This window comes from Harpia harpyja, chromosome 10 (genome assembly GCF_026419915.1).
Source record: "Harpia harpyja isolate bHarHar1 chromosome 10, bHarHar1 primary haplotype, whole genome shotgun sequence".
Classification (NCBI taxonomy): Eukaryota; Metazoa; Chordata; class Aves; order Accipitriformes; family Accipitridae; genus Harpia; species Harpia harpyja.
This window is the reverse complement of record NC_068949.1, coordinates 5,712,072-5,738,969: the sequence shown is the minus strand read 5'-3', so window position 1 is coordinate 5,738,969 and position 26,898 is coordinate 5,712,072. Positions and strand designations below refer to the sequence as shown.

At 55.8% G+C, this 26,898-nt stretch overlaps 1 protein-coding gene across 2 annotated transcripts; it reads left to right on the top strand.

Annotated features, from left to right (window-relative positions):
* Nucleotides 1-902: 902 nt before the first annotated feature.
* Nucleotides 903-23,638, top strand: PALD1 (phosphatase domain containing paladin 1). 2 transcript variants are annotated; one of them, XM_052799632.1, is made up of 20 exons: nt 903-1,047; nt 8,724-8,921; nt 9,056-9,158; nt 9,332-9,511; nt 9,585-9,749; nt 9,895-10,055; nt 10,228-10,303; nt 10,980-11,128; nt 11,220-11,316; nt 11,425-11,529; nt 14,461-14,556; nt 14,782-14,916; nt 15,533-15,649; nt 15,738-15,917; nt 16,600-16,797; nt 17,168-17,308; nt 17,778-17,849; nt 18,026-18,166; nt 21,676-21,828; nt 23,290-23,638. In XM_052799632.1, exons 2-20 carry the CDS (start codon nt 8,737-8,739, stop codon nt 23,437-23,439), a joined length of 2,604 nt encoding a protein of 867 aa, XP_052655592.1. In that variant the 5' UTR covers nt 903-1,047; nt 8,724-8,736; the 3' UTR covers nt 23,440-23,638. The 2 variants fall into 2 exon arrangements, with proteins under 2 accessions (XP_052655592.1, XP_052655593.1); XM_052799633.1 differs by lacking the exon at nt 903-1,047 and adding an exon at nt 1,816-1,833.
* The last annotated feature ends 3,260 nt before the right edge of the window (nt 23,639-26,898 follow it).

Here is a 26,898-nt window from a genome sequence, read left to right as displayed (position 1 = left end):
TCCCTGCAGGCCCTTTCACACCAGTCCCAGCCTGGATCCAGCAGCATCCCTCGCCCTGGCCCCCATCGCACACGCACATCCCCCCCTCCTCTTCCATTTCTGGGAAGAGAAAGGGCATTTTGGCTTTGAGACGTGCAGGCCGTGCCTTGATGCTCCCAAAACTGCTCTTGTCCTTCTGAACCTGGCTGGGGTGGTGGCATCTGCCAGTCCCCTCTTTTGTCCGGGGAGGGGATGACACCAGGAGGGGATATGAAGGATCAGGGTGGCTGAGGGGTGCTGCGTGCCAGGGGGTCCCCTCAGGGATGGGTGCTGTGGGGGGGGGGATGCTGCATGCTGGGGGGGGGGGGGATGCTGCATGCCGGGGGGGGTCACCTCAGGGATGGGTGCTGTGGGTGTGGGATGTTGCATGCCGGGGGGGGGGTCCCCCTCAGGGATGGGTGCTGTGGGTGGGGGATGCTGTGTGCCAGGGGGTCCCCTCAGGGATGGGTGCTGTGGATGGGGGATGCTGCATGCCGGGGGGGGTCACCTCAGGAATGGGTGCTGTGGGGGGGGGATGCTGCCTGCCAGGGGGTCCCCTCAGGGATGGGTGCTGGGGGGGGAGGGATGCTGCCTGCCGGGGGGGGGTCACCTCAGGGATGGGTGCTGTGGGGGGGGGATGCTGCATGCCGGGGGGGGGTCCCCCTCAGGGATGGCTGCTGCGTGCCAGGGGTTCCCTGCGGGGGCCCCTGCTGTGGCCGGGGGGTGCCCGCGGGGCTGGGGGGGGGGCGGTGTTGCAACCCACTGGTGCGCCCCGGCGGGGCGGGCCCGGGGGGTGGGTGGGTGTCCCGGGGCGGGGGGCGGGGCTCGGCAGCCGGCGGGCGCGGCGTGGGGCCGAGCGGCGGTGCTGCCCCTCCTCCGGTCCCGCCCCCGCCTCCTCCCCCCGCCGAGGCTCCGGCGGTCGGGGCGGCCGCGGGGCTCCGCTCCCGCCACCCCGCTCCCGCCGCCCCCATGGGGCGCCCGACGGCGCGGCCAGCCCGGCGCGGGAGCTGAGCCCGGAGCCGCCGCCAGGTACCGCATTCCCCCCCCCCCCCCAACCCCCCCGGGACCGGGCATCTCCTCCACGGGACCGGGCATCTCCTCCCCCGCCCCGGGACCGGGCATCAACCCCCGCCCCGGGACCGAGCATCTTCCCCCCCCGCCCCGAACCGAGCATCTTCCCCCTCCGGGACCGGGCATCCCCAGTTCCCCCGGAGGGAGACGGGGCGCGGCGGGGGGGGGGGTCTTCATTTCCCCGTCGGGTGCGTGGGGAAGGGGATGGAGGGAGCAGGCTCAGCCGTGGGGTACCGGCTTGGAGCCGGGAGGCACCTTGGGGGTGTTCCCACCCCCCCAAACTTCCCAACCTCCCCACCGCACCATTGAGGGGGGGGGCAGGTGCCGCTGCTGGGAGCAGCCTTCCTCCCGTGGGGCCCGGGGTGCTTGTTGGGCTTGGGTCCCCTCGCCCCAGAGCCATGGCGGGGGGCCGTGGGAGGAAGCTTTATTTTGCCCCAGGAACATCCCCACCCCCCAGGGTGGGCATGAGGTTCCCAAACCCCAGCGAGCAAGGTTTATCCGCAGCCAACGCTGCGCTTCAAACCTCTAGAAAATAGATGGATAACAAGTTTTGAGGCCCAGCATCCACCCCGCAGCGTCCTCCCAGCTCTTGTGCCTTTGCAGTCCCGTTTTCTATTTAAAAGGGGCTTTTTTCTCCCTCTTGCTGCCTGGAAGCCAGCCCCGCAGGAGACTGACCCAGACGGGGAGCCCACCGCGGCTGTCTGCCGGTGCCAGCTGTGCCCACTGCGGTTAGAGTGCCCCAAAGTGAGTTTTGGGGTTTGCGTCCCTTGGCTGCCTCCCTTACACCCCCAAAAACCGTCTGGGGAGCAGGCTTTGAAATGGGGAGCTGTGGGATGGCTCCCTGCTGGAGGATGAAGATGGAGGAGGAAGAGGAGCAGATGTAACCACAGTCCCTTCCCTGCTCGGGGAGCATCCCGGTCTGGGGTTTGGCTCCACAGCCTTCCATTTGGGGAGCACAGGGGGGGCAGGAAACCTGGGATCACTCAGCAGTAGGTTTCCCACTGGCACGTACATGCAGGGCATGTTGCAGAGCCCCGTGGGCTCCCACCCCCATCTAGGACAGGGTCACCCTCACTGCCGTGTCACCTGGGTAGAGCCTGGACACGGAGAATATCCTAGGAGGAAAGGCTGCCCGCTCTCGCTGAGCTCCTGCCCAGCATCTGTAGCTGTTGGGGCTGAAAACTTCCAGAAACTGCATCCAGGCTGCGTTTCCGATGGCTGCCGGACTTTTCCGGACTCCTTCCTCCGTGCATTGCTCCTCTTAGCACCGGGGTGTGCGGGGGGTGTGAACAACCACGTCTTCTCCCTGCAGCACTCCGGACCGTGGCACTTGTGACATCCCAAGCTGTGTCCTGGTTGTTCCCCCCCCCCTCCCCCGGATGGGGGGGCAGTGGGTTTTGGGGTGGCTGGGCTGGGAGCGGGCAGGCATTGCCTGAGGAGGGAGCAGGCAGGCAGGCAGGCAGCGGTGGTGGGACATTTCCTTCCTGGAAGGCAGGAAGTGATTATGTCTTTGCACGAATGACACGGAGCCTAAAAATAACCGGCAGGTCTCTGTTGTGAGCAAATACCCCCTGGGATTTGCTCGGTTTCGCTTTATTTAAGAGAGCGAGCTGGGGGAGAGCGAGCTCCCGCGCGCTACCGCGCGCGAAACCACCGAGCGTGCAAAGGCGCGCGCGACGGTGGGTGCTGGCGTGCAAGAAGGTGCTGCTTGTCTTGCAAAAGGTGTGGTCTGCAGCAGCCCGGCTTTGAAAAGCGACCCCGTGTAAATGGAGCCGGCCCGTTGCTCCGCCAGCCTTCCTCCCCCCCCCGCCCCGTCGGGAAGGGAGCCGGTGGTTAGCTATGAATAGCACAAAATCATAGCCCTCGCCTTCCCGAAACGCCCTGGCCGGGCTTCTCGTGGCGCTGAGCTTCCCGGGGTTTGGGAGCGGGGTGCTGCGGCGTGGGTGCCACCCCGGGCTCCCCACACTCGGGGTAAAAAATTTGGGAGAGCGGGTTTGGGTGTAGGGCCGTGGTGCTTCTTGGTGAGTTGGGGAGTATTTGGTGTCAGAGGAAAGCTCCTCCACAGGACGGTCGTCTCTTTGGAGATGCCCCTGGCCTTTTTCTCCATCCTTTATGGCTTTTTTTTTCTTTGCACTATTGAAAGGAAACTCTTCAGTAAGCATGCTCGCAGACCTTGAAACCGCTGGCAGCGGGCTGACGGCACAACCGGCAGTGCTGGCGCTTGCAAATTAGGGCTTTGTTCCTCTTTCCGTTGATGCTCATTGATAAAACCCCTCGCTTCAACATCGGGCAGCCTGAGCATCTCCCGCGTGTCCGTGAGCCGCCTCTTGCCTCTTGGCCCTGCAAAGCAGCACCGCAGGGAGCGGCGTGATGTGCAAGGGGACCTGGCGGGGGTCTTTAAAAAATGCGGTAAAGGAGTTTTTTGGAGAGGAGAGGGTGCGTGCGGTAGCTGCTCACCCAAAGGGCATCCTGCGCCTGGGCTGCTGTTGGCCGTTACAGGTGGGTTCTGTGCAAAGTCGAGGCGGCTCAGCCAAAAAAGCCACGTCTGCTTTGTATCCTGCTAACGAGAGACTCACATTTATATCTTAAGTCCTCCCGTGCATCGCCCAGGCTTTGCTTAGCGAGGAAAGTTTGACACTGATGATTAATAATTCACTGTAAACCAGGTTTGGGAGTGGGGGCTGCAGCCCGGGTACCTCCCAACGGGTACCAGCATCCTCCCCATCAGTGGCCGCTTCTGTGGCGGGGTGCAGAGTCGTACCCACATTTCTGGGGTGACATGCCTGGATGCCTTCTTTTTCCCTCCCCTCCTTCCAGTCTGAAACAGCTTTCCCTGACTTCAGGGTGAGGACTTTTACGTTGGAGGACGGGGATGTGGTGCTCAGTTTCCTGCCAAAAGGCAGGAGCGTGTCAGGGAGGGGGGTGTGAAACACCAGGGTCCTCGTTATCCCAGTGGTCCCATTTGGATTTGGGGGAAGGCATCCCACTGATGCTTTCCCGTCCTCCTTGGCAAATGCCGGTGGTGGAGCGCAGGGCGCGGGGGATCGGCAGCACCGATCTCGGCCCGATTGAGAAATACCTCTGTACTTTCTAGGAAATGCTGCTTATTTAGTTATATTTTCGGCCGTCGGCGCTGGCTCTCTGAGAAGCCCGTAGCCCATGAGGATGGAGGGCGGTTGCTTTTGCTTGTTTAAAAATAATAATGAAACAATCAAGGCTTGTAAAATCAGAGCTGTCTGCTGCAAAGTTGGCTTTCCAGAGCCTTTTCGTCCCTGTTGCAAAGCGCTTTTGGGTTGGTTTAAGGCATTTTGGGTCACAATGCTTCCTTGCCTTATTTCACCCTTGCAGCTCGGCAGGTGAAGGACACGTTTCAAATAAACCATGGCTTAATATGTTATTTCTCACCTTTCTTTTTTGTTTTATTATGTTTTTTTAATAAGCCAAGCTGCTTCCTTCCGGCATCACCTGGAACAACAGGAGCCCGGTTCCCACGCAGCCTCTGCTCCGGGATATCTCCCGACACACACGGGCTCCACCGGCAAAGGGCTTGCCATTTGTGGGTTATTTTATTTTCACTGTTTTTTGAAAAAGAAGGTTAAAGAGCACGCCGGGGTGGAGGGCTCGGCTCCAGCGCTTCCTCCGGGGTTCGGTGATGCCCCTCTGGCAGCGCCGGGGCTTCCTGCCGGCCGCCGCGGTGTTTCCTGCCTCCCTGCTTGGGTCGCCGGTGCTGGGTGCCCCCCGGTCCCTCACGGATGCATCCGTGCCGGCTTGACGCCGAAAAGCTGCTAGGGCTGCCCCGCACCCAGGGGAGGGATGGATGCGTTAGGAGGATGCAGCAATTGCCGCTGCTTCCCAAAGGGCTTTGCACTTTATTTAAAAAAAAACAAACTATAAAATAACCTGAGGATGCACGGAGGGACATTTATTTGATTTATTTCCTGCTGACAATGAGGCGGCCGGGCAAGTGCATGCTTCCTCCTCATCGCGGCGGCCGGGGCAGATGCATCCTGCAGCTGCAGCCCGGCCGCCTCCCGCTATATTTAGTCCATTGTTTGCTCCGGCTTTGAGTCCTCGCCAGGTCCTTGGCCACGGGAATAACCCCCGTGCCGGGTGGCGGGGGAGAGGAGCTGCTCTGCGAGGCGGGGAGGTGGGGGGCTGAGCACCGTACGTCGTCGTGACTTATGTGGGAGAGGCCGCAGAGCCTGCGCGCCGTCTCTTGGGATGCTCAAGCAGCATCCCGGTGCCGTCCTCCGGTGTTCCCAGGCTCGGTAGGCTGGCCAGTCTGGGAGAGGGTCTGCAGGGGAAGGGAAGCATCTATACATTGCCCACCCGGAGGCTCAGCTTTCTCGTTAGACAGGAGGAATAATTAACCGGTGGCCGCTGGAGATTTGAATTTAGGCAAAACACCTGGAGAAGAACAGTGCTGGTTTGTTCGAGCGGGATGCCCTCTCGCAGGGTGTCGGTCTTTTTTGCGGCTGGGGAGAAAAAGGGCTCTTTGTTAAGGAGCCGTGGCCACGATTTATCTCAGGCTTGGCTTTTAGGTCCCTGAGATTAGGGCTGCGAGTGCCGGTGAGGGGATGAGTTGGCTGGGTGAATATTTCTGGGGTTTGTCCCTGCGCCCCTCGCCCTGGGGAGAAGATGTAGGCAGGAGGCAAGGATGCTGTGCAGGGGGTTTTGTCTCCGCAACCTCTCTCTCCTAGAAAGGAAACCCCTAAATACAGCATCGTGCAAGGGAAGGGATGCTCAGAACCGGCTCGCCCCGGCTAATGGCTAATGCCGTCATAACATCCACGTGGATTGCATCTGAGCCTCTTAGCTTCTTAGAGTGGCATGAAAACAGAGCAAAGCCCCACCAGCTCGGCTGATTTTTTGGGAATAATTCAGATCTTAACATTCCAGGCTGAGATGTCGGATGCAGCGGGGTTCTTTTAACTATAGGTAAAATAGTAAAACTACTTTTTTTTTAAGGGTAAGTTGCCTGCCTAAGCACCTACTTAGTGTTTGCTAACTGTGTTCAACTATTGGGGAAAAAACCCTGATATTTGGGTAATCCAGAGCCCTTTGGTGGGCTGGTCCCCCCCGGGCTGGTGCCTGGGCTCCTGCCTGCCTTGGCTGGCCCGTGATGCTGGCTCTTGTTGCATCTGTTCTCGTCGCAGCCACCAGCGATATTTGGGAGAGTTTTCAGGCAAGATCATTTTATCTAGTTTCCTGGATTTGGGTTTTGCTTCCCTGCCCGTCCCATTTTGTGTCCCAGCTTGCAGGTTAGGCACTGGGAGGCTGCAAGCCCTCTGGCTCCCATCGGATGCAGCAGTACCAGTAAATAGCTGCTCCCATACAGACAACACCAGCACTTCCCTCTTCCCGTGGCTTTTTAGAGCAGTTCCCGCGGTTGCCCAGAGCACCCATTTTGGGTCATTTCGGTACTTTTCTAGAAGATGCTTGCTTTTGCTGCCCAGCCAAGGGGGGGAAGGAAGCTGAAATGTGATTTCCTTTCTCCATTCATTTTGTGGTTTGCAAAACCATTTCCAAATCTGCCCGGCGTCTTTTATGTCTGTTATTTGTCGATGTGGTTTGTCAGGCAAAAAATAATCCCTGGGGGATTTACGGTGAAAGTGGGTGACTGCAGTGGGGGGAGAAGGACGAAGGAAATACAGAAGCTGCCTGCATCTGCCTGCAAGTTGGGGGCTGAGTGTCCATCCCCCAGCATGGGAATACTGGAGCAAACCCAGAGGGATCAGTAAGGCTCGTTGGGCTGCGCTGGCTGCTTTTGAAAAGATGCACCAATTCTGAGCAAAATAAGGAAAAAAAGTGTCCTGGCTGAACGCCTCCCTCCTGCTTGCTGGCTGAGCTCTCCAAAGCCACGAGTGCCTGCTCTGAAACACTCAAACCCTCCCTATATATATATTTTTATTTTGCTTTATTTTTGCCCCAACAGTGTTTATGTGGAAGAAAAACGTAAGGGGACTTGGAGAAATGGCACTGGCTTGAAAGAGCTGTTTTGTTGATTTTTTTTTTTTTTTTTTTTTTTTTTTACTCCCCTTCTCTCACATGTAAAAGAAACCAGGCTGCCTACTGGTGCAGAAAATTCACGGTAGAGCAACAAGTTTTCTGCAGAGCAGGGAAGGAAGATGGGGAGGAGGGGAAAATCTGTGCCGGGGCACGGCCGTCTCGAAATAGCACATTTTCCGGAGGCTTTCCCCCTCCTTGAAGCATTTGCAGCTGCTGGGGGCATCGTATTCCCTGGGATTGCAGTCGGGGACTGATCCTGTACTGCTTGCAAGGCAGCAGAAGCAGCCGCAAAAGCATTTGTAGGGCTGAGTTAAAGCCACCCCCGTTTTCCCAGCGCTGTGCATCGCCTCCGAGCAGGTACCGTCCCCCTTCGGATGCTGCCGGGGTTATTCCCCGTGCAGCATCAGTAAGTACAAAGGAGATTTTATTGGGAACCGTCTCGTTAGGGGTGGGCAGAGTTTTATTTATTTTTTTTTTTCCAGGCTACCCCCTTGCCATCTCTCGCTTCATTTGGTTACCAGGATCCGGCCCTGGCTGGCGCAGACAGTCAGCGCATTGTCCTGGACCGGTCGAGTGTGGCAGGATGCTCCTGGCCGTCGCCAGCCCCCCCCCGCCCCGGGCTGGCTCTTTTGCTTTCATCCTTGTTTAGGGATGAGCTCCCTGGGGATCGGGGCGGGGGGGGTGTCTGCTTTTGGGGTCTCCCACCTGCGCTGGGGGAGAGGGTGCCCCTCTGGTATGGGAATAACGAGCTACATTAAAGGCAGCTTTCAGATTTGCTCATTAATAGCTGGAGGAAATCCCGCATCCCGCTGCCTCGAGGTTCCCGATGTCTCCGGTGCAATCAAGGGCGTTTCTCGGCACTGCAGGATTATTTATTGCTGCGTGGGGGGCACCTTTCCTCCTTGCTGCCTCCCGCAACTTCTGAGGCTGCAAAATCACGTGCGGGAACTTCACAACCTGTCCCCCCCGGCTCCTCCTCTGCTTGCACGTGCATCGACACGCGTGTGTGCACGCACATGCATGCACAGCCTGGACCGGGGAGCAAACTCCCTGAGCCTCGCTCGCTGCTCCAGCCATGCTGGGCACCTCCTAAATCCTAAATTTAGTATTATTTACTCGCTGTTCAAGTGTTTTCCACCTGGGGAGGGACCCCGGAGTGGTTTATGGGCCCTGGGAAAGCGGAGGATGAGGCTAAGGGCTGTGCCGCTGTGTCCTTCTGCAGTGCCATCTGCTGACTCAGCAGATTTGGGGGGGGGTGGATCCAGCAGCGTTTTGCCTTTTTTTTTTTTTTTTTTTTTTTTTTCCTCCCCCCTCCTCAGCCCCACTGTTGGATGCTCCGGATCCGGACGCTCCCTGATGGGGGGAGCCGCATGGCGGGCAGGCAGGGAGGAAGAAAGCCTTTTGCGGGAGTGGGAGGGAAAAAGCTGGCTTAGCGTTTCTTCCCAAATGGGCCTCTCCTTGCCGGCTGTCTGTGGCGGGGGAGCTGCCCTGCACCCACCCGGGATTTTTCCTTCCTAAAACGGGAGTGGCTGGAAAAAAAAAAAAAAATTCCTCCTCCCTCTCTCTCTCCCTCCTTGTTTCCCCCCCCACCCCGCGGTCACTGCTGCCTCCCCATCCCGGCGCAGCCGCCCGCGGATTATGGGTACGACCGCCAGCGCGGCGCAGCAGGCAGTTTCGGCATCCCCCCTGGAGAGCGGGGCTCCGGGCGACGGCAGCATGGAGGACCAGCGCTCCCTCAGCATCCACTCCTTCCAGACCCTGGGGCTTCACAACAGCAAGGCCAAGTCCATCATCACCAACAAAGTGGCGCCCGTGGTCATCACGTAAGTCCTCGGCAGCCTCTTTCAACTCCACACCTCTCTTTTTCTGCAGCCTCTTCCCTAAATATTGCTGCTTTTTAGTCTTTACCTATGCTGTTATTTTTTTTCCTTTGCCCACCCGCACGTGGCTTTTGCAGGTACAACTGCAGGGAGGAGTTTCAGATCCACGACGACCTGCTGAAGGCCAACTACACGGTGGGACGTATTTCTGAGGCCACGCTGGAACACTACCTTGTGCAGGTGAGCATCGCTGCCACCCCATGCTGAACCCATTTCAGCCTGGCATTTGGGGTTTTTGGGGACTAATTTTGAAGATCACCAAGAAAAAGCCACTTGTCTTCCCAGCTGCGTTCAAGCCTGCTTGCTCCAATCCGCTTATTCCCCATCTTCTCTCTGCCCGTCTTATTTTGCAGGGGAAATATTTCATGGTCAGGGACGTATACGGCAAATTAGACGTATTGAACACTACCGGCAGCTGCGGCGCTCCCAACTTCCGACAAGCCAAAGGAGGTTACGCCGTGTTCGGCATGGGGCAACCCAGCCTCAACGGCTTCAAGCTCGTGCTGCAGAAGCTGCAGAGAGAGGGCCACAAGGTTGGTGGGAGGGTGGAAATGGGGTTGGAAGAGGGCAGGAGAACTTTTGGGCAGCCTCTCCCTCTCTTCGCAGGAGTGCGTCTTCTTCTGTGTCCGTGAGGAACCCGTGGTCTTCCTGCGGTTGGAGGGGGACTTTGTGTCCTACACCCCCCGGGGCAAGGAGAACCTTCATGAGAACCTCCAGCGCCTGCAGCGGGGGCTGCGGGCGGAAAGCCTGGAGCTGGCCATCCGCAAAGAGGTGAGGTGGGATGGGAGGGGGTCATCACTCCAGCCATAATGGGGTGCGTGCACACCCCCCGCCACCGGCTCGAAGATGAGCGGAGGGGTTGTTGGAGGTGGTGGGCGCCCCACGGGTTTTGATGAGGGGTCCTCATCTCTGCTAGATCCACGACTTCGCGCAGCTGAGTGAGAGCATCTACTATGTCTACAATGACATCGAGCGCTTGCGGGACGAGCCCCACGCCGTGCGGGTGCAGTGCGAGGAGGACATCCAGGTGACGGAGGAGGTCTATCGCAGACCTGTCTTCCTCCTGCCTTCCTACAGGTGCTGCCCTTCCTCCTCCTCCTCCTCCTCCTCCTCACATGCGGTCGGTGGCTTTGCTTTTGCAAGCCGGGCTCTTGATACCCTCTGAAGCCACGTGTCCTCCGCTGTGGTGGGGACAAAGCCCCCGCCATGGCCCTGGCCTCCTAACAAGGGCTGTCCCCGTGTCCGGCAGGTACCACCGGCTGCCCCTGCCCGCCGAGGGAGCCCCTTTGGAGGAGCAGTTTGACGCTTTCATCCGCTTCCTCAGGGTGAGCCGAGGAAAAGCGCCTGGTCTGCGGGGCCACATCGGGTTGGGATTTGCTCCGGTGCCTGAGCAAGCGTGCCGCGTTGGGGAGCATCTTCTGCTTTTGGCTTTACGCTGCCTGTTAGAGGATGCCTGTGCCTGTGGTTGCATCCCATTCCCATTGCTGTAGACCCTGCTGGAGAAGTCCATGTTGTCCAGCTGCTTGTCCCTACCGCTGGCTGGAGGTGACCATCCCTCATCACCTCCCAGCATCCCTGCGCAGTTGGCTTTTCCCTAAATGGGTTTGGGAGAAATGATCTGGATTTGGTGCAAAGGCTTTCAATGGCATGGCTTCTCTCTTCTTTTTTTTTTTTTTCTTTTCTTATTTTTTTGATTTTTTTTTAGCCTGGGAGATGAAATCTCAGCAGCTTGGGGACTGGTGGTGTGAACATCTCTGGTGGGGTGGACAGGCCAACGTCCGCTGGCAGCTGGAGAGGGCAGGGGGCAGGGGAATGCAGTGGATGGACCACCCGTTGGGCTGTCCTGGTCCATCCACACCACCCCCTGAGCAAAGGGGAGATGCCACTCACCCCTCCGCGCCTGGGCAGGGCCGTCGTCACCTCTACCCCGGTCATTGCGGTGGCAGACCCGGCTCTCCTGGATGCCTCTGTGGTCCCCATCCCTCTGTCCCTCCCTCCTAGGAGAGCCCCAGCCTGCTGCTGCGGGACCCCGGCAGACCCCCGCCGGCACTGCTCTTCGGCTGCCAGACCGGCGTGGGCAGGACCAACTTGGCCATGGCCATGGGCACGCTCGTCCTCCACCACCACCGAGGAGCTGCCCAGAAGCCCGAGTAAGCGGGGCAACCCCCGGGGCCGGTGGGGTCAGGGGGGGATGCCCCATGCCCCCGGGGCCAGTTTGATCTCCTTCTTCTCCCACCCCAGCCTCCCCCACCCGCCTAAAACATCTCCCAGGGACAGGCTTCGGGTCATCCAGACCTTCGTTGAGATGGTCCCCAAAGGCCAGCAGATAGTCGAGGAGGTAAGGGGGTGCCGGCGAAACCCCCGGTGGGGTGGGTGGGAGGGGGCGAGGTCGGTCCCTGTCCCGATTCGGGGCTCGCTGAGCGGCTTTCCGCTTGCTCCTCGCAAGGTGGACGGTGCCATCGCCTCCTGCTCGGAGATGCACGATATGAAGGAAGCCATCTATGAGTACAAGAAGAAGCTGGAAGGAATCGGGGAGGACTATCAGATCCAGGTACGTTAATTAGAGGATTGCTTGGATGCAAGCTGCCTGCACCGAGTAATTTATCAAGCTGTTTTTGCGCGGCGATGAGAAGAATGTAAATTCTGGAAATCTGAAGCTTCCTGTGAGCTGGAAATTTCCCAGGAATGTGAAACCTGGAAGGTTGTGGAGCTTTTCTCTTTTCTTTTTTTTTTAACAATTGTTGAAGAGCCATAACATTGAGCAGGCTGGGATTTGGGGGGAAGCTGGCTGTTTTGGGCTTCACCGCTGCTTCTGGTAGATGACCTCGGGGCCAAATAATATCCTGTGCCCTGGTTTTGTCAGCTCTAAAATTGGAAAATCCATACCAGCCTGGGTGGTAAAAGTCCTCGGGAATTGGGAGGGATTGTTGCTTAGAGGTTTTCCTGCAAATATAGTTACTCAAGGTCAAGCTTTTCTATCTGTAGATTTTTTTAATTTTTTTTTTCCCTTTTCTTTTGAAAAGCCATCAGGGTTGTTTTCCACACTGGAAAGCCATGGTCTCCCCTGTCTGACCAGGGGGCTCCGCACCAGGCGATGGAGGGAGGGAGGCAGGGAGAGAGGATGCTCAGATGGAAGTGCTGCCCTGATCCTAGCCTCTTTGGAGATTTGATTTTCCCATTTAAATGCTGAACGTGGAGTGGAAGTGCTGGGGCCGGTTGTGAAGGGCAATCTAAAAACAGGTGCTGTGCGGCCAAAGCAAATAGGCTGGAGCAGAAGAGCACCATGAAAATAATTAAGCCATGGGAAAAGAAAGCATTTACTGTCACTTTTTCAGTGTTTAGTGGCAAACACCAAATTTTAGGTCCCCCCTGCCCCCCGCCACTTTTAGGGCAGATTTGGGTATGTTTGGTGCTGCTCGTGTGATGGCGAGTACTCTCTTGTATGGTAGGGGAAGCTTGGGCACAGGGCAGGGGATTTTCCCGCTGCCTCAAAGCCTTTCCCTGACTTTTCTCAACTGGGGCAAACTGGTCTATGTCATCCTCGACGCCGGGGAAACAAACGGCTGGGGGACTGCCGCAAAATAGCTACAAGGAGTGTTTATTTGAAGTCTGCATGGAGGGAGAGCAGGTTTAAACAATGGCGAGGGGCCAGGAAAATTGCTGGAGGGGGGAGAGAGGATGAGGAGGGAAGAGGGGCTGATGCTTGGCCATTGAGAAACCAGCCTGGGCTTGGGAGGGCTGGAGGGGCTGCGGGTGGTACCGGGGGGCTTTGCCGGGTGAGCCGGCAGAGCCCCGCTTGATTTTGGGGAGAGGAAGGGCTTTTCTGGGCACAGGGGAATGATGTCACGCTGGACTGCGGGTTTCTGCCCTGTGTTGGGGGGCCAAAAGCGGAGATTTAGGTCCTCAAGTGATGGTAATGCAGGGGGAGGTGCATCCCAGCGTGGGATGCTGAGCTGCAGATGGACGCCCGCGGTACCCAGCTCTCCACAGCTGCAATGCCAGCGGATCATCCCCCTTTTCATCAAAAGCCTGTTTAAGGGGAATATTAAAGAGATTTACCTTGGGTGAGAGCGCAGGGCTCAGGAACCCAAGTGCTCGGGGAGAAGCGCTGCTCTGTCAGCAGTGCCGCCGGCAAACCCCGGCACGGCTCCATCCTCGCAGGCTTTGTTTTGAGTTTCCAGAGCAAAGCCTGCTGCCCTGCCTCTTGATAAATGACAGCGGGCCAGATTTCTCTTGCGGAGAACAAGTAAATATTCATAAGTAAGTAAATATTCACGTAATGTCAGAGATGCGCAAACCCCGCTCGCTAAGCCGACCCCCGTACATACACAGCCCCATCTTAGAGGATTTTCCATCATACCCTGGGGAGGGGATCCCAACGGGCTCTCCAGGGATGCTCCTGGATCCCATGCTGGGTGCTCCTTCCCTGGTGCAAGCGTTGCGGGTTAATTTGTTGGATGGGATGCTCAGCTGTACAAACGCTGTCCCGAGGCAGCGTGGGGGTGGTTTCCAAATTATGGAAGATCCTGAGGGTTTGAGCTTGTGCCCCTGGGAGGAGAGAGCTGTACTGGGACACACGCCTGGTTTGGGTAACGATGAAGACGAGGAGGAGGAGAGCACGCTTGAAGCCATCTATGTAGGCATTGAGATGCTTCTGGGGATGAAGGGAAAGAGCAGGCGCTTGGAAATGGAGGATATTACAGGGTGTGTGGCTTATGTCTCTTATTTAATAAGCTCGTCTTGCTCTTATTTAAGTTTGTCTAGCATCACCTATCATTTTGGGGTCTGCCACCCCCCCGAGATGCTGACCCCGGAGCGGGTCTGGGGTGTTCCACTGGGTTCTGAAGGCAGACGGGGGGGGTCCCCGAGAGTTCCCTGACCATTCCTCACATTATCTGGAGCATGGGGCTGGGAGGTGTTAATCAACACCCTCCCCTTGTGTTGGAGTCTCCTGTTAACATCTGGACAGTGTATCCCCCCCCAGGACAGCAACGCCCCTTGGGACCAGTTGGAACCGCTCCCAGTGTGTCCTTGGGCTAAAGGGAAGGTTTTGTTTGACCTGAAATGCAAATTTATGTCTTTAAGCATCATTTAATATGGAAAACTAGAAATGTTTCATTTAAAAAAAAAAAAACAACAAAAAAGCATCAAAAAACTATATTCAAAGTTGGATTTTGTAGTTTCCCTGCCACATTCTCATTTGGAAGTGGTTTCTTTCCAAACAAGCAGCTTGGTGAAGTTAGCATGAACATACCAAAAATGTTCTGAGTGGCTTAAATGGCATTTCTGCCCCTCTTCCCCCACAAAAAACTGCTCCATAAATAAATGCCTCAGGCCTGTTTGCTACTTGCTTGTCTCTCTTCTAAGCCAGCCACAAACAAGCATGCGTAGAGCTTTTTCCCCCCCCAGCTTCCCAGTCTGCTCCGGGTTGCAGGACGGGTCGGCGTTGGGCGTCATGAATCCCACCTGCCTTTGTTTTTAGGGGAGCAGCACCAAAGAGTATTTCCTCCAGAGGACTTTGCAGAGCCTTGAACGCTATTTCTACTTGATTGCTTTCAACTACTACCTTCATGAGCAGGTAAAAAAAAAAGAAAAGCCAAACAACCCAGCAACCCAAAACCCCCTCTTTTGCTCTTTTTTTTTTTTTTTTTTTTTTTTTTTTTTGTCTTCCCCGTGTAGTGGGAGGGAAGGGGTCTCCACCTCGGAGTTTCCTAAGCAAATGCAAGTTTTTTTTGGTGGGGTCGGGGGTGCGAGCCCAGGCTGATGGCGCATCCCCCCCTCCTCCCCGGCCCCCCGCCGGCAGTACCCCCTGGGCTTTGCCCTCAGCTTCAGCAGGTGGATGTGCCGGCACCCCGAGCTCTACCGGCTGCAGGCAGAGATGAACGCGTCGGAGCTCACCGTCACCGGGGACCTCGTCACCAAGGGGACGCGAGTGCTGGTGAGTACCCGTCCTGGATGTAGGCATTCGGCTGGTGGCTCCTCGTCGTCCCCTGGAAACGGCACCTTCCCGGGATGCTCGCCCTCAAAGAGCTTTGGTGGGGTGGGAGAAGCAAGGGGTTTCCCTTTTGTAGGGCAGGTGCTGAGTCTTGGGGTCTCCAGGTCTGTGCTGGGGTCTTGGGTCCGTGTCCTGCTGGCATCCTCGGCAAGGATGGGCATGTGGCCAGAGACCCCCTGTACGCACGGATGTGTCCGGCCCTGCAGACCCAGGGTACGGGGGTGCTGGAGCACCCCATGACGTGAGCCTAAGCTGCTAGCCTAGCTGCAGCTTCCTATTTCTTGGTGGTCCTCGGCTGCGGCGGGGCAAAGGGAGGCCAGAGCTGTTGCTTTGGCACGGTCTTGCTGCAAGAAGAGCGTCTCCCACCTTTGAAATGCAGCCGTGTGGCTTCCAGCCCCGGCTGGCTGATGTCGCAAGGGTTTGGGGACTTCTCCGAGCGGGGACCACGGGTGAGAGGTTGTGGTGTGCTGGGAACCCCCTCTGCAAACCCGTGGGTGGGAGGGGGCGGCTGCAGTGGCCAGGGGGGTGCACCCCTTGCCTGGACTTTGCTCCGCTGCAGGTGGCGGATGAGCGCTTCTGCCCGGACGTGCTGAGCACCGCCAAGGAGATGAGCGTGGCCAACTTCCGACGGGTGCCCAAAATGCCCGTCTACGGGACGGCACAGCCCAGCTCCAAGGTGAGGGGGCACGCACACCCGCGATGGGCAGGGTCGCCCGCAACGGGCTCCCAGCCCTCCCATCACCCTTGCCCACCCCTTCCCCTAGACCCTGGGGAGCGTCCTGCGGTACCTGACGGATGCCAAGAGGAAGCACGCCCGCATCGTCTGGATCAACCTCCGGGAAGAAGTGGTCCTGGAGGGGAACGAACAGATCTATACGCTGCGGGAGCCCGGGCACCTGGAGGAACCGATCCCCATGCCCGCCGCCTCACCCCAGCAGCTGGAGGTGAGCTCATGCCCCTCACAGGACCCTTCATAGGTGATGTCCGCAGGCTTTGATAGTCCCTCACCCTCCGGAGCTGTTTGTTTTGGGTTTTTTCTTTTGTTGTTTTTTTTTTTTTTTTCTCTTTTGGCAATGAGGGGCAGCGGTGGTATTGGGTGCCGTGCTTGGCTCGTGCCCTTCATGTCTGCTGGAGGCTGGGGACAGCCCAGTTGATGCAAAACCAGGTGGTCGACCTGCTCTTTATCATACTGTAAAAATAAAGCAGTCCTCCTGACTTCCCTGTCACTATGTAAGAGTTTGCAAAGGCAGAGCAAAGCGGAGATCCTCCCCTGAAGAATTTATAGTGTGGCTTGAAAGCGAGGGTAAAAGGCACCCGGGGAAAGGAGAGCAGATGTTCCCAGCTGGGTTTCCAGAGGGGATAGGCAGTGGAGGACCTTGGCTGCCAGCACGGCTGCGCAAAGAAGCTGCCCGGGGTGGTGGGAGATGGTGCTCCTGAGGCTCCCATAGAGCACGGTGGGGACCGTGGTCCTGGGCAGAAGTGGTGGCCAGGACCTGGTGTGGGGTTTTGAGTTGACTGCGGGGTGTTTGAGAGTGATGTCAGCCTGCATCTGAAAAACCTGATTAAAATCCTGAAAATAATTAAGAGGAGTGGGTCTTACAGTGAGGGTTTCTCCATCCTCTACAGAAACTAGAGGCTACCCTGAAGGGTGACCTGCTGAAGTGCCAGAAGTGGCTGGAGGTGTACCTGGAGGCGGAGAAGCAGATGAAGATGTTCAAGAGCTGCCTGACCACACAGGAGATCTTCAGCCAGCAGAAGAACTCCTGCCAGGGGCTGACCTACTGCCGTATCCCCATCCCCGACTTCTGTGCTCCCAAGGAGCAGGTACCCCGCGGACGGGACGGTGCTGCTGCCTCCTTTCCCATGCCATCCCTGCTGCTGCGGGGTGAATGTCACTTGGGTGCTCGGTGCCACCCAGCCCTGGGACTATGGTGGTGTGCCCAGGCTTGGTGCGGGATGCTTGCTGGGGCAGGGAGGGTCCCCCAGGAGATGCTGCATGGAGACCCTGGATGCCTTCAGCCGGTCAGGGATGGAGGGGAGCCTGCCGGGCTGGATCCATCAGCAAGGAGCCAGGGATTTCAGCCTGGAGGCTGTAGGACAAGGGGGATCCCATGGTGGGGAAGGGAGGTGGGCAGCCTGTGCTGATCCATGGCGGGCTGCACCCATAAAAACCCACCGGCTTTGCCCCCGGCAGGATTTTGACCGGCTGCTGGAGGCGATGAAGAGTGCCCTGGCCGAGGACTCACGGACAGCCTTTGTGTTCAACTGCTCCAGCGGCCGGGGCAGGACCACCACGGCCATGGTCATCGCTGTCCTCACCCTCTGGCACTTCAACGTGGGTACTGGGGTCCGCAGCTCTCCCTGGGGGTCGGGCCGGAGCGGGGGCTGCTGGGGGAGCTCGGTACAGCCCGCAGCAGCCGTTGCACAACAGGAGAGCTAAAAGGAGCGTGGGGAGGGCCAGGGTGGGTTGCGGGGGGGCGGATGCCTGTACATTGGCTTCTTGCTGTGCCTAGCCCCCAGTGAGCTCCAGCAGAAGTGTGGATGCATCCCTGGTGAGCTTTTATCCCGTTCCTGAGAGCTCCCACCCCAGGACGAAGGGTTAAGGGCAGGAGAGATGTGGCTCCCTCCTTGCAGAGCGGATGGTGGGGGTAAAATTTTGGTCTTCTCTGCCCAGGCAGAGGGGAGGTGGAGGATGCCTGGGTCCTGGTGGGTTGGGTTCTGGGTCTGCATTTCTGCTCAGCTGTTGGGCAGCGGGGATGGGGCCGTGCAGCCCCTAATGGCACGGCCCTCTCTGACCACCCCAGGGCATTCCTGAGATGAGCGAGGAGGAAATTGTGAGCGTGCCTGATGCCAAGTACACCAAAGGAGAGTTCGAGGTGAGTCCTTGGGCCTGACTGTGTTTTAGGGGTCCTCCTTCGAGCCGACTCTTTGCTACCTTAGCCACAGCTGCTTGTTTGGAGGGGTCGGGTCCTCTCCCGGGCAGGGACAGAGCAGTGGGGTCAAGGTGAGGAGGCACCTGGTGAAGCCCCTGCTGCTTTTGCCCATGCTCCAGGTGGTGATGAAGGTGGTCCAGCTCCTGCCCGACGGTCACCGGATGAAGAAGGAGGTGGACATGGCCCTGGACACTGTCAGCGAGACCATGACGCCCATGCACTACCACCTCCGAGAAATCATCATCTGCACCTACCGGCAGGTGAGCGTGCCCTCTTCCCCATTGGCACAGCGCTGCCCAGGTCCACTGCAGCCGATCCCAGGGGGTGCAGCCAGGCTCCGGGACCAGCCCTGCTGAAGCTGGATGCTCTCTTGGGCTGAAGCTTTCTGGCATGTCACCAGAGAGGTGCCAGGGCTCTTTTGGTCATGGTCACCCAGTGCCGTCTTGCATCCCGTGCTGTCCCGCATCTGACCTGTCTGGTGCTGTCCTGCATCCTAGCCAGCATCCCGGCCAGCATCCTGCCTGTCTGGCACTGTCCCACATCCCGCCCAGCATCCCACCTGTCTGGCGCAGTCCCGCATCCCCGCACCATCCCGGATCCCAACCAGCATTTTGCCCATCTGGTGCCATCCTGCATCCCACGCAGCATCCCGCCCATCTGGCACCAGCCTGCATCCCATCCTGCATCCCACCCAGCATCCTACCTCTCCAGTGGCATCTGACATCCTGCCCAGCATCCCATATCCTGCCCAGCATCCCACCCGTCTGGTGCTATCCTGCATCCCAGCCAGCACCCTGCCCATCTGGCATCATCCTGCATCCCATCCCGCATCCCACCTAGCATCCTGCCCATCTGGTGCCATCCTGCGTCCCACCCAGCATCCCGCATCCCACCCAGCATCCCACCTGTCTGGTGCTTTCCCGCATCCCAGCCAGCATCCCGCCCATCTGGCACCATCCTGCATCCCATCCCGCATCCCAGCTGGCATCCCGCCCATCCAGCGGCGTGCAGCCGGCAGAGGGCAGGGCCGATCCGTCCCGCTCCGCTCCCAGCCCCGAAGGCTCCTCCGGCTCCTCCAAGCACAGGAGGGGACCCATCCTTGGGAGGGGACCCATCCGTACCCACGCAGGAGGCATGCCACGGCTGGCCGAGCCTGGGGGCCACAGCCCGGTTTTACGTGGGAGCTTCTGTGGAGCTGATGAAGGGGAGAAAGGATAATTTTTATTAGATTTGGGGGTTTTTTTTAAGCTATGCAACTGTTTCATGGGGTCTTGGAAGGGCTGAGCTTGGGGCTTGGCAATGTCCCTGCCTGGGCTGGGTTGACCCACGTCCCCACCAGTGACGGCTGCCATTGACCCGTATTTTCAATTAATGGCCACAGATGATTGACCGGGGGAAGAAAAACTGAAGCATTGACTCACCTGGTAACATCCGCAGCTCCCTGAGTGTTTGCCTCATGGTTTGTGGGGTCCTCTGCGTTTTTTCGGGGCTGGGAGGGAAAACCTGAGCTCTGTGGGATGAACCACTGGGGACTTGGCTGTTTGCAGCAATAGCTACTGTGAAATTATTGGGGATAAGTTATTTTATTTTATTTTTCCCCCCCTTTATGTATTATGGGGAGGCAGCCACGTGGCCAGCGGGAAGTCTCACCTATTTTATTGTGTGCTTTGCTGCTGCAAGAGCAAAAAACCTCCCGTGCTAAACGAGTGGCTGCCTGCTTATGGATTTAATTATGCTCTCCGGTGACCCCGAATGATCCCCTGCCTTGCTGCCGACTCCTGCCTCTAGACTCAGCCTTTGGGGGCTCCCAGGAGGAAGAATCCCGGCAGAGCAGTCTCACCCGCCTGCTCCCGGTGTGGTTTTTTTTTTTTTTTTCCACAAGACAATTCCCGTGACCTCCTTGCCCCTCTTCCCGGTGCTTGGCGGTCAGGACCAGCACATCGGTGTTCCTGGGCCGTATCCTGTTTCCGGACCGGCCGTATCCAACTTGTCCTGGTGGGAAAGCGAGATAAGGAGGGAGTCATCCGCTCCGCCTGCACCCTCTGCCCTAGGAAAAGCCTTTTTGTCACTGCCTGCATTTTGCGTTTCCCTCTTGGCTGCTCCATCCATCCCATTGGATTTGGCTGGGCCGGGAGGGAGGCACATGCAAATGCTTTAATTTTTAATTATTTTTATTTTTTCCCCAGTGATGGGCAGCTTGAAGAAGAGGAATTACAGGAATTGTATATTCTAGGCGTTGCCCTAATGGACTTTTAATTAAGCCGTGGTTAGTGTTTAGAGAAACGTGGGGTTTGGGTGAACCAGCAGTGTCACGGGATGGATGCTGTGCACCCAGGGCTGAGGCTGCTTTGTAGTTTGTGGTGCCTGCTGGGAGATGCTTTGCAGGGTTATAGGGCAAGCAGGAGGGAAGGAAAAGGTGCCCTGGTAATTGCTTTGGTTTGTTCCTACCCCTTCCCACCCCTAACTGGGAGGAAAAAATAGGAGGATGTAAGAAAATACTAAATAATAGGATAATAGAGAAATTATAGGATAAAAAAATGATAAATAATAGGATAATAGAATAAAATTAAATAGGAGAATACAATAAAATGATAAATAATAGGATAATAGAATAAAATTAAATAGGAGAATACAATAAAATGATAAATAATAGGATAACAGAATAAAAAATAAAAAGGATAAATAAATAACATGATAAATAATAGGATCTGCTCTCTGCAAATACTGGCACACACATGCGGAGGAGACACCTTATCCAAGGGCAGAACCGCTTGCCTGGTGCTGCCACGAATAGGGGTGCAAGTGGGCTGAACAAACCGTGATTTTCAAAGCCCAGGCGTGGAAATGTTTGTGTGCCATGGCAACAAAAGTCCAGGGAAGGACGTAGAGAAAGTGGAGCTGGCTCGTCCCCGAGGGTGGGTTGGTGCTGACACCGGAGCGAGGAATTGCTGCTGTTTGGGGTGGTCTGTGGGATACGCAGTGGGATTGCCTGTAGGATTAGGGCTCTTATGCCGGCTGGCTGTTTAACCGTTATTTATTATTTATTAATTCCTGGAAGGGGCATCACTGCAGGGCTCATCTGCTCTTAAAATAACAGCTATAATAATAATATAATAATATATATAATAATACAATAATGGGAGGTGTGATGGCCACCAGCCTTGGAGTGGGGCACTGGGGGGCTGCCGTGGCCTCCTCTCCTCCAGCAGCGGAGGCTGAAGCCAACTGGGGGATGCTGGAACGGGACATGTTTTTCCCTGGGGAAATGCTTTGCAGTCCAGGAGCTCATGGTTTCGGGTACAGTTTGCACCTGGGCATCTATTCCTGGCTCCTGGGCACACACCCCACACATTTAGCAATGCCTCATCTATTTTTTGAGGTCTGCACAGTGAAGGGGAAGTTTTTATATGCTGGAAACCACAAGGTAATGGGGGCCTGGACTGCCAAGCCACAGCGGGAGCAGGCTGGAAGGATGCGCTTATTTTTATCCTCAGAGTGGTCCTCCCTCCTCGGCTGGAGGCGAGGTGGGAGCTGCAGGCTGGGCTGGGCTCCTCGGGGTGGGGGGGATAACGGGGTCGGAGGGCTGGTGTGCAGCAGTATATATGGCTTTTCCCCAGTGTGAGAGGTCCTCGTGGGTCCTTTACCACCAAACTTCTCACGTGGGATGGAGAGCAGGACCGTGGATGAGGACTGGGGCAGGAGCTGCCTCTCGGATGCTCTCCCAAAGCGGGTACCACAGGCATCTCAGCCGGTTTCTTGCTTCTTCCAGGGGAAATCGGGCAAGGACGAGGAGACGCGGACGCTGCAGCTGAGGAGCCTGCAGTACCTGGAGCGCTACATCTACCTGATCCTCTTCAACGCCTACCTGCATCTGGAGAAGAAGGACTCCTGGCAGCGGCCCTTCAGCCTCTGGATGCGCGAGGTGAGGCTCTCCCTGCCTTCACCTTGTATTTAGAGGGCGCTGGGAAGCAGACCCCTGTCTTTATTTTATATATGATTTCTGTATGGTTGTTGGGGGCATCGTATATGGTCCCTTCGCTCTGGGTGAGCTCCTATATCACCGGGCTGGTGGCTCTCCTTGGAAAGCCAGGCGGGTCACTGGAGATGGGTGGCATCCCACCACGTGGATGGGGTGCTTCTCCCACCCCAAACCTGCCCGTTTTTCCTCTTTTGAGTTTCCCAGGGTTTTATTTTGATCTGCTGGCTGTGATTGCAGCATCTGGGCCTGGGAGGCCACCAGCCAACCCCCCCCGGGTACCTCTGCTTGGCTTGGTTAGCTTGGCTGGCTCTCCTTGCACCCAAACCCACCTCTGTTCTCTTTGCAGCGTATTAAAAATACAATATCCCAGCCAAGTGGGTCGGGGGAGTGAAAGGAAAGAATAATTAAAAGCAGACCTGCTTTGCCTTGCCTGGCCGGGGCGGGCGGCGCAGGGGATGGAGGGCCTGGGAGGATGGGGATGGTGCTGGGCATCCGAGAGAATTGGGAGCCAGCTGAAAAAATGGAATGGGAGGTGGGTGAGAGACCCCAAATTATCCATATTTCCATCTTTTTATTATTTTTAAAATTTTTATTATGCAGAGATCAGTTTTTCTCTCCCCGGGTGTGCATGGTGCTAAGTGGGCAGCGCCTGCCTTTGTGGGAAAAACCTCATCCCTCCGCCTGCCTTTGCCAGTGCCGCTAATTCATATTGGCACGTTTGATCCGCTGGGCGGGAGATGAAAGCGGTGGCTGCCAGCTCTGCTCACCGTCCCCCCTGCCCCATCTTGCTGGAAGGGACCGCAGCGAGGAGGGGGGGGATGGCCGGTGCCCACCCCGGCGTGGCATCCCGGTTATGCCGGTGTTTGCATTGCCTGGCGGAAGGCGGTGGCTGGGGCTGGACCATCTTTTAGTGGAGATGTGTGATGCTTGCTGTTGGCTGGATGTGGGATGCGTGGGTTTAAATGCATCTTTAATGCTGCATCTTTAATGCTGCATCTTTAATGCTGCATCTTTAATGCTGCATCTTTAATGCTTGCATTTACATCTGCCCCCTGTCCCCCCCGTTTGCTGGAGGGGGGGGAAATACACCCAACCTGTGGCTACAAGGAGCCCTTGGCCCCAAAAGCGCCCCTTCCTGCTGCATAATCCCTGCGTTTTTAGCAAAAACAAGGCGCCATTGTAGCTTTTTGGCAGAAGAGTGCCAAAGCCAACAAACCCTGCAAAGGCTGACCCCAGCAGTGAGGAAGCAGCTTATAAAATGTTAGAGCTGGAGGAAAGCTGGGGGGGCTGCGGGAGGCAGGTGGGTACCTGGATGCGGGGAGATGCTGGGGGACCTTCCCTGCGCATCTTCACCCGGGAGGATGCTGGGGGGGGGTTAAATCTCTCTTCTCCCTCTGTTTTCAGGTGGCGGCGGTGGCTGGGATCTACGAGGTCCTGAACCAGCTCGGTTTCCCTGAGCTGGAGAGCCTGGAGGGCAAACCCCTGTGCACGCTGCGGGGCCGCTGGCAGGCGCAGGGGGGCACCTCCCGCCCTTTCCGTGGGGACTTCGTGTAGGGTCGGGGTGTGGGGGGACCCCCCTGTGGCTTTCTCCTGGCGCGGGGAGAGGAAAAAGACTGTTTTCCCAAAATCTGGGGGTGTGGGGAGGGAGGGGTGAGCCCCGAAACCGCCTTAGAACGTGGGAATTTCTGGGGTTCTTTTGGATGCAATAAAAATATTGTAAATTAAAAATCAATCCTTTTAGGCAGGTGCTTAAGTGCGAGCTGGTGTGATTTGAAAAGCGGCTCTGAAATGCTGGGACGCCATCGCTTGAATTTGGTGGATGCACGGAATCGTGCCAGATTTTTCGAGACCATCCTCACTTTCTCCCTAAACCAGTGCAGCGTACACGCACAAATATCATACATGCATATATATGCATACACATAAATATATATATAAATATACACAGATATATATTTATGGCTCTGTGTGCGCATATATATATCTCTCTCTATATCTATCTGGAGCCATAAACACTTGTAGCCTGGATTAGGACTCACAGAGATCCCGGTCACTGGAGACCTGGGTGTTTTTAAGGTTTAGGCATCTTTGTTGGTTCTTCCCAAATTTTTTAGTCATGGATGTGGCTGGGGGAAAGGCATCCACGGCCCCAGGCTTGGGGGGCCCTGCTGACCCCCAGACCTGCCTTTTCATTGCCAAGGTGATGCTGGGGGGGGTTTAGCTGCTCAGCAAAGAGGAGACTTAAAAGCATAATTAATGTAGGAATTTACTTATTTAAGGAAAGGAGAAAGGGAAGAGTGAAAAATAAAGTTAATCAAAAGAAGATGCAAAGAAGGGCTCCAGTGCCCCCCCTTCCCTCACAGCGGGGGGAAGAGGAGGCTGGGGGGCGATGGGGAGGTCACTGGTACGGGCGGCAGCCCGGATGGAGGGATGATAAAATAGGATGGGGAGCACAAAAGCAGGAGCACACGCTCCATCTCTCCCAGCAGCTGCTTTCATCTGCTGCCAGTGGCAGGAGGCGCAGGCGGCAGAAATTCAAATGTAGAGGGTGGAAAGAAAAATATCATTTTTCAATAGCAAGGGATGCTTTTTCTTAAACATTGGGATGGTTCCTGCTGTGGCTGCAAGAGCCCCGATTCCCAAGGGGTCCCTTGTTCTTTTTGACTTAACCATGCATTTTGGTTTTACTTTTTTTTTTTTTTTAAATGTAGAAATACCTGCCTGAATATTTTGTCCGTTGTTGAGTATTTCAGTGTTTGGATATTTTGCTGCTGATGTAGTAGTACAGTTGATTTAGCGATTTGCAAGAGGCTGTTGATGCTATTTTTTCCTCTTCTTTTTCAACGGAGCACGTGCTTTCCATCTTTGCCGAGCCATAGTACATCTCCACTTATTCTGCCTTACTAAAGAAATTACCTGCAGGCTCCTTTGCTTTCAGCCAGGCTGCAGATGCAGACCCTTCTCCTGCCCCCGGCAGCAACCCTTGGAAGTCCTGCCTAATAGCCCTGACTTAATTAGGCAGGGTTTTTAATTGCTTAGGAAATCCCAGCCCCTTTAATCTTGGTAATGAAGGCTGGAGCTTTGCATCACCTGGACCGCGGGGCTCAAAGGCTTCTTTCCGCTTTCCCACCATCCTAACAAGCGATTTCCAATGTGGGGTAAAAGCAATTGCCTGGGAAAAAAAAAACAAACCCTTGGAGATGGGAATGTGTTTGAACGTGAAAAATCAACCGTGCTGTATTTATTTCTTCTTTTCCCCAGGCTGGGAAGGCAGAAACCTAGCTCCCTCTCCCAGATGATAAGTTAAACCTGGCTCTGAATGGGTTTTGGAGGGATTTGCTCAAGCTGAAACTCTCAGTGCAAGGCAGGGGGGAGCTTGGGGGGGGGTCCCAGCGTGGGGGGGAATGGCTGGGAGATGGGGCACAGCATCCTCAAGGGTGCTGGGTGACCTGGTCCCCATCAATTCTCCCGTCCTGATTGCTGCAGCAAATTGCTTTTCTGCAAATTCAGTTCATGGTTTCCCTTCTTCCCACCGTTCCAACCAGCCGTGGTTGCACCACTGAGCTCTGCTGAGATATTCGGCCGTGCATCTCCATCCTGACCTGCAGGACTTTCCTACCCTCAGCACCCTCCGTGGGCTCAGCCCGTCCCCTCCGAGCTACGGTTTTGCCGCTCACCGGTGGCAAAAGGCTTGTGGGGTCACCGGGGGTGCCAGCGCCGTGCTTGCCCCAGCTCTGCCACTCAGCCCTGCCTGCTGAAACCACGGCTCCAAGAAAAAGATCAGCAATTCTGAAAGTGTTCAGCCGGAGACAAAGCAAACAGGACGGGGATATATATCATATATCATATATAGAGAACATAGAATAATTATAGGATTTATATTATATATTATTATATATACACTATATATACTATATTGTATATAGTATACATTGTATATTATATATTGTGTATATATTGTATATATATTATATAGATCTTATATACTATATAGAACACAATTATACAAAAATATAAAACACAATTATTCTATATAATATAATATAGAATATATATTCAATATAATAACACACATATATAATATAAAGATATATTTAAAAAGCAGCTATTAGTAAGATGGGGTTAATGAGTTGACCTCCAGCCTCAGTGGGGTATATTCCCTGCCAGGAGCAGCATTTCAACCCAGGGAGGCATCAGCAAGGGGGTCTGTGGGCAAAAATACTTACAAAAAAGAACTTCAAAGGGTGGTTTTATATTTTTTTAAAAATGCTATTTTCCATTGGCTGGGTCTGCTAGCTGACCTTTTCACTGGAAATTGCTTAGTGTGAGGTTCAGGGAGTGAAACAAGCCTTTATTTTTTTCACCTCTGTATTACTCCTGCCTCCTACTCTACCCCGGTTTTTCAGAGCCGGCTTTGCTCGGCCGAGGAAAGCCCATGGAAAGAGCGCTCATTGATTGATTTAATTGATTTTCATGAAAACTGGTTTTCTGCAGGTTCTGACCCTCGGTTAACCATGTTATACTCCTATTTCTCTGCTCTCCCCATCTTCTCGTTCGGGGCTTTTAGTGTGGGAATACAGCCAAGGGGATCCGAGGTTATTTTGGGGCAGATAATTAAATATTTAAATCCCAGCCAGCAGTCCTAAGGGATTGATTTCAGAGCAGGAAACACAGATTCCTGGCTGGTTTTCTGCTATACCGGCCCGATGGTATAGCATCCATCCATATGGCAGTTGGTATAACATCTCCGTGTTCGTCCCGGGTCTGCATCTCATTTCCATGAGGCACCCAGGGCATCCCTACAGCTCTGGGTATCATCGCCCATTTATTGGGCTTTGCTTTATTTACAAGCTCTTTTTTCCCAAACCCACAGGCTCCTGGGAAAATGGGAAAGAGCCGGCTCTGCAGCCGCGGGAGGCAGCATGCCGTCTTTAGGGATGTGATATCCGGGCTGCCTAAGGATGCGAAGCTGGGCTCCATATTACGGCAAGGTAAGGGGAGAAGCCAACACCC

Coding starts and splice junctions, on each gene's coding strand:
- PALD1 (XM_052799632.1), top strand. CDS start 8,737: ATGGGTACGACCGCCAGCGCGGCGCAGCAGGCAGTTTCGGCATCCCCC. Junction 10,304..10,979: donor CTTTCATCCGCTTCCTCAGG/GTGAGCCGAGGA, acceptor CCTCCCTCCTAG/GAGAGCCCCAGCCTGCTGCT. Junction 11,317..11,424: donor GCCAGCAGATAGTCGAGGAG/GTAAGGGGGTGC, acceptor GCTCCTCGCAAG/GTGGACGGTGCCATCGCCTC.